Genomic DNA, 12,069 nt, shown 5'->3' on the forward strand with positions numbered 1-12,069 from the left:
TGTTAGCTAGATCTGCGCTTTGATACATTTTATAATGAAAGCGACGTACGCAAAAAAATACTCATCATACAACAGCTAGGTCCGACAAAGTAATCTGATTGGACTAGAGACATTCCAACTACAGGGACTTTTTACTGTGTGTATCAGTCCTTGTCAGTTTGGCGTTTGGCGTTTAGCACACAGTAAATTAACATTACAGAGGTTGATGTTTGTCTTTATTAATGAAAGTAGTCAATCAATCAATCAGACATTATTTATAAAGGGCTTTTCATATGATATTGTAACACAAAGTGCTGTACATTAAAACAACTTAAAATAGAATAAATTAAGAAAAAGATCCCCTCCAAGCCCCGACCCCAGACCCACCCCACAATCCTAAGGTTAAGAACACAATATATGCAATAATAATAATAAAAACAATAAAAATAAAATAAAAAATAAAAAAGAAGTTGCTGAACGAACTGAGGAAACACTCTCATGATATCTTAATGAGTAAACACTGTAGGTAAAATAAGAGGATAAAACGGTTAAAACTCAACACAGGGAATTAAAATCACCAAAATAAAATAAACTTTTAAGATGATAAAGCACTAAAAAATTAAACCATTAAAAGAAAACAAGATGCTATACTTAAAAAAATAAATAAACAAGTACATAAATGAATAAAATAGAATAAAGGTGACTACATGAACTAGATAATGAATAAATAAATAAATAAAACTGTTCTAAGAATGAATCTCAGTTAAAAGAGAGACTAAAAAGGTAGGTCTTGAGTTTGCTCTTAAAAATGGGCATGTAGTGCCTCAGAATGAAACAACAGACACTCATTTCAAAAGTTACAAACACGATACGACGTTACTTCAGACCAGTGTTAGTTATATTAACTGATACGTAAAGCAGAAGGGTCCTTTTTTTATTTTTGTCACTATATTTGTGACGATGTTGTGATATTGGACTGAATAATAGCACTGCTGACGGGCTTCGAGCCAACGGTTATCACAGCAGTGCAATATTTAGTATAACATCACTCCCTCTCGTGTGATACTCCATAAACCAGGTCAGGTGATGTTTTAAACCTCCAAAACTAACTCTTTCATTGCTGAGCAAAATAAAACATGTCTGAATGAAGAGAGCCTGGATTCCCATTATAAAATCACACAAAAAGCCTATTTTACAGTGTACACGAACGCAGGGACAGGATGGTGTTATGACCGTTTTGGCCACCTGCCAGATAGATGGAAAACCCGCGAGGAGGAAGAGGAAGGAAAAGGGGCGGGGCCTTGACACCGGAAGAGCTGCATGCTATGGAAGACTCATCAATCTGTAAACTACCGTAGCCGTTGTACATTCCCACCACGTGTACGGACGACGGATACATCTAATGTCTCTGCTAAATATTTCATCGACATATGTTGACAATTTTTTGCTTGAAAAATGTTTGAATTAACGCTGGGAACATTATGAAAACACAGTGACAAGACCAACATTTTTTACAAGGTGAGTCTTTCTGTCATGTCAGGTCGTGCCTTACAGCTGATGGTGATGTTATTCATGGGAAATACTTACAATAATTCAGGTGTAACATCGTGTTTGATTGAGAAGTGATGTTTACTTCTCTGTCGACTTGCGTGATGGAGAACAAACAGGCTCTGGTTACACGTTAGACTTCATGTGTGGGTGTATTATAAACGTGGTTAGACTACAGTGTCTTTCATGCTCACATTTAATACATTAAAACTGCTTTTATTTTATATAACGTTATATTGCACCCCTTTATGTTTGGAGATACAGAGTGTTAATGGGAATGTTAAGTGATATTTAGCAGTCAGATTATAGATTGAAGCGCACCCCTGCTCGCCCCTCCTGCAGGTGATCTACGGTGGTCTGTGAGGACAATAAGCTCCAGTGATGCATGAAAAGTATGGTCCTCTATTTGTCAATTGTTTTCTATCACAAAAATCTACCAATACAAGTTTTATGCGCAAAACAACTACTTTTCCCTCTTTTCTTCGGTGCATTTCATGCGTCCACTCACTAAATACAAAAATGCATATGTTACTAGTTTGTCCTCAGTTATAATTACACGTTTATGTATGTATTTATGCTGCTTAAAGCTGGGGTTGGTAGTCAGATTTAGAGACACTTTTTGTTATACTGGTTAAAATGATCTTTATGTCCCGATGGTAATCAATACATAATGTGTTCTTAAAAAAGAGGTAAAGAAAAGCTGCTATCTACAGCCTGAGTAAACCTGGGAAAACACCAACCAATCCCTGCCATCAGGAGCCAAATTATGAAACCAATCAAATCTTGTCCTGCCGTTCTGCCCGCCTCCTGCAGAGCATACATTTCATGTTTGTTTGTGTTTTTAACTTTCACTATGAGAATGTTTTGGTGTTTTCTTACAGCTGAGTGAGACATGAGTTGACGTAGTGCAAAACACAAACCATGTGCTGAGGACCGGTTTTGAATCAGTCACCATCATATGGTTGCGAATCAGCAGCGCTCGTGCATGTGAGCGGGGGCGTCGTTTTGGAGGAGCTCCGAGGGAAGGGGGAGGAGGGTTTAGACGAAGTCTTGAGGAAATGCTGCAAATTCATGCTAGTTTTCCGTGGCTACCAACCCTAGCTTTAATTCAACACACTGCTCTCTAATTACGGCGAACTCATCACGCCAACACGACTCTGCATTGTGGCGCAAATAACATTAATCCTGCACTTTCCCTTTTAGTCGCATTGTGTGTTGTGCAGTTAATCAGATATCACAATGTATTCTTCTTCAGTGATCGCTGATTAGCGATATCTTGATATCGTTATCGTGAGTAACCTATCTTGACTTATCCCGAGAGTCTGACCCCAACTAGCGACTATCAGCTTTTGTTTTTGTAATTTTCCTATCTGCTGATACAGCTGATTAACTTTGCTAACGCTTATTGTCTGATACCGATATTACGCCACTAATATTGTGCATCACTAATTATTTTGTAGTCTTTATTTAACTAAAAATCCAAACAAAACAGAGTCAGCAAACTAGAGATGAAGTAGAAACAAATGTTGATTTGCCTTTTTGTCAGGTGTGTTTTTAAAGTAGTCCCAAATATGGGTGAACTGATTATCGGCCTGGCAGATTATTGGGGGCTGATATTTGGCTGATTATCTGTGTTGGCGTTAAATCTACCAATCAAAAACATACATTTGGTCTGCTGCAGGCGTGTGTTTAAATAATCAATATCGGCCCAATTTTGCATCTTTTTTCAATCTTCATACATTCATGAATATAAAACATGCAGACAAAACTTTTCTCGGATGTTAGATGAAACTGAACTCTTCCAAAAGAGTAGTTGGACTGTTTTTTATAGAGAAATGTCTTCATGTTTATGTCTGGATGATATTTCAGTTTGAATAACTCCCTCTTATCCTGTTTGCCAGTCGGGTATGCATGCAGAAGCACCCAGGCTGATTTCCAGTACATGTTTTGCATCGTTTCCTGCTTCTACCAGCTTGGTGGTAACATGTTTGGTGTGTCTCACTGTGAGGATGACTAACTTCCTCTGTCAGCAGTGAATCAGACGCCCTCCGGGGCACACCCGACACTTTTTTGTGAGCTAACGGGAAACATGTGGAAGTACTACTTCGGGGAACACATTAAGAATTAAGCAGTGAATATAAATGAGCTGTTAACGAGAGTCCAAAGGTTTTGATTTGGTGTTACGGGTTTGTAATGTTTGATGTAGGTCCACTCACCTCACGACTTAAAATCTACTTAAGAAAATCGACTTAGACTTTCCGTAACTTTCACAACTTCAATAATGCAACCTGACTGTTTCCTTAAATGTCTGATGGTGGAATTAGAGATTATTTTGAGCTCCTGTAGATGCCTGCTGGTCTCTTAAGGTTGGGATAAAGTCAGTGAATGTGTAATAAAAGGAATAATTTCATCAGTTTTTTTGCATTCTCCTGCAAATATACGAGCTGACGAGTTTGGAGCACCCTTTGTGTAAATGCCAAGAAGAAAAGGCTGATTTAAGTCGACTGATTTATACGATTAAGATGGATTAAGAAGATGAATTTCTGTTACTGAGAAAATCCATGAGTGTGTAATTACTTAAGTAACTCACACACTCCACTACCTCCACTAAGAGTCCGTTATGGAAGTGTGTGTGTAGTGGAAAGTCTAAGTTTAGAGTGTATTGATCTTCAGCTGTCAAGTTTTCCTCCAACATGAAAAGAGACACAAACACCTTGAATTCTCTGAGCTGCAGGGATGAATGTAGTACACTGTTAGCTGTGTGTTATGGCAGCTGTTTAACCCCCATGTGCCTTAACGCCTTCTTGGGAAGCCTCGAGTTAAACAGCTATTGTCTGCAAAGGAGCGGTGTTCTCATAAATACTTTACTCTGCTGACGAAAGCTCTTGATTATACGTTAGACAGGGTTAAAATTTCTCTGAAGAACTTTTTGGATCCAAGGGATAAACCGAAGAGTGTGATTTATTTAAAAATCTGGCCTCCGCGTTCATCCAGATCGTTGGCATTTTTCTCACGTTCTGTCTGAAAGCCTGAGGAGATCTCTGTAACCACACAATGAGGCCACTTATCCTGTCTGCCCTGTGCCTTTTTCAGTTGAAAGGAGGGGTCAGAAGAACAACGAATATCCACACACAACATGCGTTATGTGTGTTGTTACTTCACTTGGATGCCTGAGCTTTAGGATGCAGAACAATGTATGCACAGTTTGACTCGGGTATGCTGTTTTTACATTCCTTTGCTGCAGGAGGTGAAGTTTCTCTGAGCTTACTGCACTGAAAATGTTAGTTTGATCAAGCTCTTCCCATGATTGTGATTTTGGTGACAACAAAACTTGTCAGGAAGTCTTTTGTAGGCCTGTCGTATGAACTTAAATTCTCTGGTGCGCAAAAGCAGAACAGTGAAGTAGACTAGTTTTAAGGGCCTGTGTCCACTGGTGGTGTTTTTTTGACCAGCAGCACAGAAAGAATGCAGATCAGCAGTTTCAGCGTCCCACGGACTGAAACGCCCTTCGTGTCAGCTGTATTTTGTTGCTGTGCTCATTAGTGACATACATGTTCAGTCGTCACATTAATTACTAGTTGGTTAAAGGATTTTTTATTATCGTAGGCCTGAAAGCTGTCCATATGTTGAGTCTAAGCTGTAGCATGGCCACCCACTGAGGCTGAAGCTCCACTTAGTGGCTACTGCTGTTATGCTACAAAGCTCTATTACCCAGATGTAAACAAACACAGATGACAGATAGCATCTTATATGCGTGGTTTGTCTCACCACTATCATCTCTCTCTCTCTCTTCATCTCCCTCTATCCCTCTCTCCATCACGGTCTCAGCAGATGTGTGTCTAACATGAGTCTGGTCCTGCTGGAGGTTTCTGCCTGTTAAAGGAAGTTTGTCCTTGCCACTGTAACTTGCTATATGCTGCAAAGTGCTCTGCTCATGGTGGATTAAGATGAGGTCTGTAAGATGGGACTGGATCTTATCCTGTCTTGATGTTAGGTTTTTGTTTATAATAGAACACAGAGTACGGTCTAGACCTTGATTGATGATCTATTGCATCCAACACCTCTGGTCTGAGCTGGATAACTGGCCTTGATTTGTTTGTTATTGTCCTGAAGTCACTACGAAATGCAACTAAGGACACTTTGTTTGAAGATCCGGATCTCCTCACTCTGATTCAAGCAAGCTCAAAAACGTCCTTCCACAGGCAGAAACCTCAAGCAGAACCAGAGTCTACATGGACAGCTATGTTTTTACTCACACACTCATGGATTTTGAGCCACCAGCTCTGTGCTGCAAATGCTCCAGTGTGACAGTCACACAGTGAATGTACCTGACTTATCCTGCTGTGTTCAGCTCACCCTGACTTTCTGTGGAACTTTTACCCGGGGGCTGCAGGAACAAGGCCTGGTAAAATTAGAGAGAGACCAAAGATTGGCTTCAAAACAGTGCTTCAGAAACAGATGGATGACGTCACGGATACTACGTCCATATTTTATAGTCTATGCTTTGGACTAGTCGCATACTTGAAATTGAATTTATGTTTAAAAGACTAGACAATATGTCTCTTCTAACGTCCCTCATCTGCACCTGTCAGTATTTTTTTGCACTTCGTATTATTTCAACAGTTTTTGGGGGGCTTTGTTGATATTCTTCCTACAATCGGAGCAAACACAAAAAGAAGAAGCTTATATCAGCCTGAGTGAGAGAACACAGCTGACCTGGGAAGACTGAGTGTGTCTGTTCAGAGTCCTGACCCCAGCTGACACCTGCTTGTTGACTTCAGCGAGTCCTTGTTATAATCCAAACACACAGAGACCACGCTGCACCTGTTTGTCGTGGCTATTAGAGGTGTGTGAGGATAAATCCATGATGTTTTGTCCCTTCACAGACTGCACAGAGACCAGGCAGTGTGATATCAGCTCTCTTACTTTACCTCCGGCTGTTTTCCTCTCGTTCTGATCAGTAGGGACGGAGCTTTGAAACACCAGACGGCCTTTTATGATTGATTTGCTGCCAGGCACAGTGACCATCCGAGTCTGCTCCCCCTTCCAGCGTGTGTGTTGTTCTCTTTTGATAATGTGTGTAATGTAACAAATGATTTATATGACCTGTTTGTCCACATCTCCTTCCCTGTGTGCATGATTTACCAGCTCCGTCTAATTAGTTCTGCTCTGATGTTTAAGCGTGTTTTCCCGTCAGGCTGTAATGACTTTCGTACACGCTGATTTACTTTGAAGGAGCCGGACATCCCACTGAAGGTTCAACCATCCGAGAAAACAGGCTTTAACTTTAACTTAGTGAGACGCTCCACAACCCGATGAAAGGTTTGTTATCCCCTTCTTTTGTTGCAGCAGAAGAGAGGTGTCAGGGCACGTTTTAGGGAAGCGAACAAATGGTAAAGTATCAGTCAGAAAGGCCACATCCTCCGCCTGACGCTGCAAAGCAAACACTCTTATTTTCCCCTCACATGACTGTCTGAATCCGTGTGTGGGGTTTTTTTAAGAGCTGTTTTTTAGAAACCAGTTTAGACACCCGAATGTAGGTTAGATGTAAGCCAATCTCTGTCTCTCGCTCGCAACTAAGTACTGTCAGTAGCAACGCTGCAAGGCGAGTCTCTCTGTGGTGGCGGCTGTGACGCTGTGGGTTTGGTTTTTTACCCTTTCATAGTGTTTGTGTGCACAGGGAGTGGACTCTCAGTGTCCAGGGTAAAAACAGAGGATCAAATTTCGAGTCTTAAGAATGTGTTTTGGGGCGAGGTGTAAGAAAAATAAACAAAGGCAGGACGAGTGGAGATTGAGAAAGTAAACGTGAAGTGAAATTGAGAGTCAGAGGAGGGAGACTTTCTTCCGCGATCTCAGAGGTAAAGCTAAAGTCAGGAATAAAGATGATGTGGAAAAGGAAGCAGGGAAAACATTGATTGGTGATCTCTGATTCTGACTTTTAAACTGAGTGTCGTTGCTCACTGTTGTTGTCACTGTTAAAGTCATTCAGGCCTTCATTACTCGACTTTCTGAGTGAGCACCAATTCAGCAATTTAACTTTAAAAACAACCTTTAATTTAACCCACTTTTACATTATTCCTGCTCTGTTTTGTTTAAATGTTAGTTGTATTTATTTATTTATTTTGTATTACTTGTTTGTCCTTCCTCTCAATACACTGTAAACCCAAACAAGTTGAAGTGACTCAAAATGTTTGTGGTAACTGATTACAGAAGAGTTTTTAAGTAGTGGAAATAACATTTTTGAGTCTAACTGAAATTATAAAATATGATTTCAGTTTACTCAATTGTTTTCTTTCTTTTTTTTATTTTCAAGTTTCCCCAACTCAAATGTATTAGTTACATTTTTAATATTTTGAATTCATACATACTAGATGAAACTGAGTTCATGCCATGGTTTGGTTAGTTTGGTTCTTGTTTTTCATTCCTTGGTTCCTCCCCGTGTTTATTCTGTATTAGTTCTCCGTTGTCTCTCTTGAGTGTTTAGTGATCCATGTCTCTTGTTGTGTTTTCTGAGTCTAGTCTTGTGTTTCCTGTTTTATTTTGTAGTTCTGTCTCCAGTTTAGTTTTAAGTCATGTCCTTGTGTGTTTCCCTCCTTTAGTGATTCCCCTCATTAGTCTCACCTGTGTCCTGTGTCCTCACCTGTGTTGATGACTCTGAATATTTAGTTCCTCTGTGTCCCCTGTCCCTTGTTGGATCATTGTTGGTCTTCCCTGTACCGGTACAGCAGTTTGGCGTTGTATTTCCTCGTTACTTGCCGCTCCGTGAAGCACAGCCATTGCGGTTTTTCAAGTGTGTGACGTTGATGACGTCATACGCAGCGTCCCTCTGTACACTCAAAAGTTGTTATTTGGACATGGATAATAACTCAATAAATTGGAACAACAGAAACCTCTTTTCATTACTTTTCTGGGGCTTTTTGTTGGGATAGCTTGAAAGAGACAGGAAAGGTGGAGTATACAGAGAGAGAGAGAGAGAGAGAGAGAGAGAGAGAGAGAGAGAGGAGAGAGAGAGAGAGAGAGAGAGGGGGGATGAGCTGCACTGAATCACACCAGGACCAGGACTCAATCCTCCCACCAGTGCAGAGGACTGTGGCCTTTGTATGATGGGGCCTGCTCTACCCGCTGAGCTGAACCAGCGCCCCCCAAACAAGAATTTATTGAGACATCAAATCTGTCGTGTTGCAGTTGATTTAACTGCATGAGGGGCCGTGTCCTTTACCGCCATGTTTTGTGCTGGCAGCGCCCTCGACCTCGCTTTCAGAGCACCTCTAACCAGCGATTACTGTTGCTAGGTGATGAAGGTTATCCTGTGTCCACCAGTTTGTTTCACTTTAATTATTTTAATTCTACTGAAATATAACTGTGGAGTTAGATAGATTGATCAACGGTGTTCAGAAACAGCCTAGCATCAATGTTGCTTACTTCGTCTGTGCAGATTTCTCTGCTCGTTCAGGGACTATTGATGGAATAAAGATATTAAAGACGTGTTTTCTTGAAAGTAAATTCCTGTTTGTTTAAAGGAAATACTTTTTGTGTTGAATTATTATCATATTTTCTTTGATATTCCCTTGCAAAATATCATAAAACACCAGGAGGGGTCGTTAAATAGTTGAGAGTAAAGTCAAACTTTCAGTCTAGTTTATTTTTCTGCGTTGACTCTGCGGTGTAGCGGCTGATGTCACTCTGCAGGACGCCACCTGAACGCTTGAATGCTATTCTATGTTAGTCAGATCACCTGTTTCCAAACTTGCTATGTTTTCTGCTTGGTTGTGCACCATGAACTATGACTCAGAGCACATTATGTTAAATTGGAGGTGTTAAATGTTGCTGTTGATAAAAAACAGAAACTATTACAAAGAAGAAAATAAAGGAGAGGGAATTCAAGGCCGCTGTACTCCGATTCTGTAAATGCAAGAAAGTGACCAATCACAGGGCCTACGGTCTACGTCATTTTGAAGCATAGTTACATTTTAGAGGAGGTGCATTCCAGGCTGAGTGTTTAGGCTTCTGCGTAAGAACCATAGACTATAAATAATGGACGTAGTATCTGTGACGTCACCCATCTGTTTTGAAGCCAATCGTCGGCGGGAGCCATATTGGAAATGCTGAACTCAAGTGTGAGGTAAAGAGGCTGGCTTTGAGCCTCCTAGCCAACAGCTACAGTGTTCCCGCTTGTCAGTCAAGTCAGCTGTGTCTCTCATAATGGAAAACTCATAATCTTAATATCTTTGAAACTACCGTGTTATGAAAAGATTCACCCCCGTACAGTGTGTGCCGATCGAAAAATGAGCTATCCAGACTACACTCGTTTTTTGAACCAGGCTGTTTATTTCTGCTGTAGAGATCGGCTTTTTTGAATTTGTGTGTATGTGGTTTCCGGTACCTCCGGAGCCAGCCTCAAGCGGACACTCAATGAACTGCAGTTTTTAACACTTTAGAACAGGGTAATCCGTACTAACGTTGAGGCTACAACGTCAATTCAATACAGAAGCATAAACAATGGTTTAGTGCCATGGGTTTAATTCCAACAACTGTTATCTGTTATCTGAAGTCTCTTTCCAAACAGAGCAGGTCTAGACCATACTCTATGTTCTATTATCAACAAAGACCCAACATCAAGACAGGATAAGATCCAGTCCCATTTTACAGACAGGACTCAGTCTGATCTCATCTTAATCCACCATGAGCAGAGCACTTTGCAGCATTTAACAAGTTACAGTGGCAAGGACAAGTTTCCTTTAACAGGCAGAAACCTCCAGCAGGACCAGACTCATGTTAGACACACATCTGCTGAGACTGAGTTGGAGAGAGGGATAGAGGGAGATGAAGAGAGAGAGAGAGAGATGATAGTGGTGAGATGGATAGTAGAAGTTGTCCAGAGGACCTGTGTTCTAGTTCATTTAAATCAAGATTTAGGGTTTTTTTGTGCTGTTAAATGTAAGAAGTAAGGTTGAAATTTTTGGCAGAATGACTGAATGATAATAATCTTCTTTAAGAATTTAAATCCTCAATTAAAAAAAACTCATTCTCAAAATGTGTCCCTCAAAATCTCCACTTTTGTGTTTTCTTATCGTCTTGTGGACTGTGGAGGCAGATTGCCTGGACCCCAGTGTAAACTCTTTGTTATTGAGGTCGTAGGATACATGAACTTCTGCATTTCCCACCAACAGTTTCATTAACTACAAGATTTTAGAGACTTCAGTTAAATGAAAAAAGCCACCTTTGCATAACAAACCAGATATCCAGGATCAGGGAGCTTATCTGACTTCCTTGATTCCCAGACAGACAAACATCTGCCTATCCTGAAACATTCCTGTGGACTGACTTTCTCCAGCTTCTCCCAGACTCTAATGATATTCATATGTGTCATCAGAGCAGGGTAAACACCCAGTATTATTGTAATGTCTGGAGCTGACCTTTTCTTTTCTCCTTTTGCCATTTCAGCTTCAGATCTTCCCCCGACAGGATGAAGGAAAATGCTCCGCGGGACCGGTGAGTAAAAAGATCAGCTGAAGCTTTCACTTCCTTCTGCTTGCTCTTGACCAATCTTCCACTGAGGTTTTTGCTCTCGACCACAGTTTCTGTGTTATGATATAGCATGTTATGATACAGCAGCTCAAGCTCTCTGTATCTTAGAGGACTCCAAAAAGCTTTTAAACAGTCTTTCAAATAAAAAAACTCTAGTTCAAGTTCTCTCAAAGTTGTAATCCTGAATATTCAGTCCTCGTAGAGCTGCAGACACCCAGTACTAGTGGTGTTAAGAACAAGTGTGGTTTAATGCTGCTTGGCAGAATCTGTTTTATTCAGTAAATCCGGTTTCAAATAACACCCTTTATTTACCATCCACAGGGGTTGCATGGTGGGGATCATTTTCTTCATTCTGGGCCTGGGAACGCTGCTGCCATGGAACTTCTTCATGACGGCCTCATTGGTAAGAGCATGAAAATCATTCAGCCCCTTTAAAAAGGCAGACTACACCTTTAATCTTGACTTTTTATAATCTCACTTTCTATGCATAGAAATGAAGAACCTGCTCATGGGTGTTGGTTTCAGTGAAAGTTGAGTTCCGGTTTCTGTGTGAGCTTTTTGTAGTCCCAGTTGTGTTGACCAATGAAGCTTTCGATATCTGTATGTAACACAGCTGACAATCTGTTTGAGATCAATCAATTTAACTTGATGCTGTGTCGCTAAAGACAATCAGCGTTTAGATTTCCTGACTTCCAGGAACGCATCAGAAATGATGGATCCCACCTCCATTCAACAAACAAACATTGTAAAAGTAGTTTTCTTCTCCTCTTGAGGACAGACCTGACAAAGCTTTTTACTTTCAGCTACAACTAACCTGTCATTACAGATTCTGATTCAGAAACATGTTGAATCTGGATCTCAGGGTATGGATTTTAGTCTGACAAGTGTTCTGGTCTCTGTCTGTAGTCTGAGTATTCTCCACCAATCAGGTGTCAGAAGGAAAACAGTCTGTATGGAGAGCAACAGCAGGTGTTCTAGAACTCTGAAATCAAAGACAGAATTCTGTCTTTGATT

At 40.6% G+C, this 12,069-nt stretch overlaps 1 protein-coding gene across 2 annotated transcripts in view; it reads left to right on the forward strand.

Annotated features, from left to right (window-relative positions):
• The first annotated feature begins 1,100 nt into the window (after window positions 1-1,100).
• LOC117807190 (equilibrative nucleoside transporter 2-like) overlaps window positions 1,101-12,069 on the forward strand; it is a 33,242-nt gene continuing 22,273 nt past the window's right edge. The window contains exons 1-3 of one of the 2 annotated variants that reach the window (XM_034676296.1): window positions 1,101-1,497; window positions 10,972-11,019; window positions 11,377-11,458. In XM_034676296.1, the coding sequence (XP_034532187.1) occupies window positions 10,994-11,019; window positions 11,377-11,458 (108 nt within the window). In that variant the 5' untranslated portion in view covers window positions 1,101-1,497; window positions 10,972-10,993. The remainder of the gene's footprint in view (window positions 1,498-10,971; window positions 11,020-11,376; window positions 11,459-12,069) is intronic. The other variant, XM_034676297.1, reaches the window with a different exon arrangement.

This window comes from Notolabrus celidotus, chromosome 23 (assembly GCF_009762535.1).
Source record: "Notolabrus celidotus isolate fNotCel1 chromosome 23, fNotCel1.pri, whole genome shotgun sequence".
NCBI classification, from domain to species: Eukaryota; Metazoa; Chordata; class Actinopteri; order Labriformes; family Labridae; genus Notolabrus; species Notolabrus celidotus.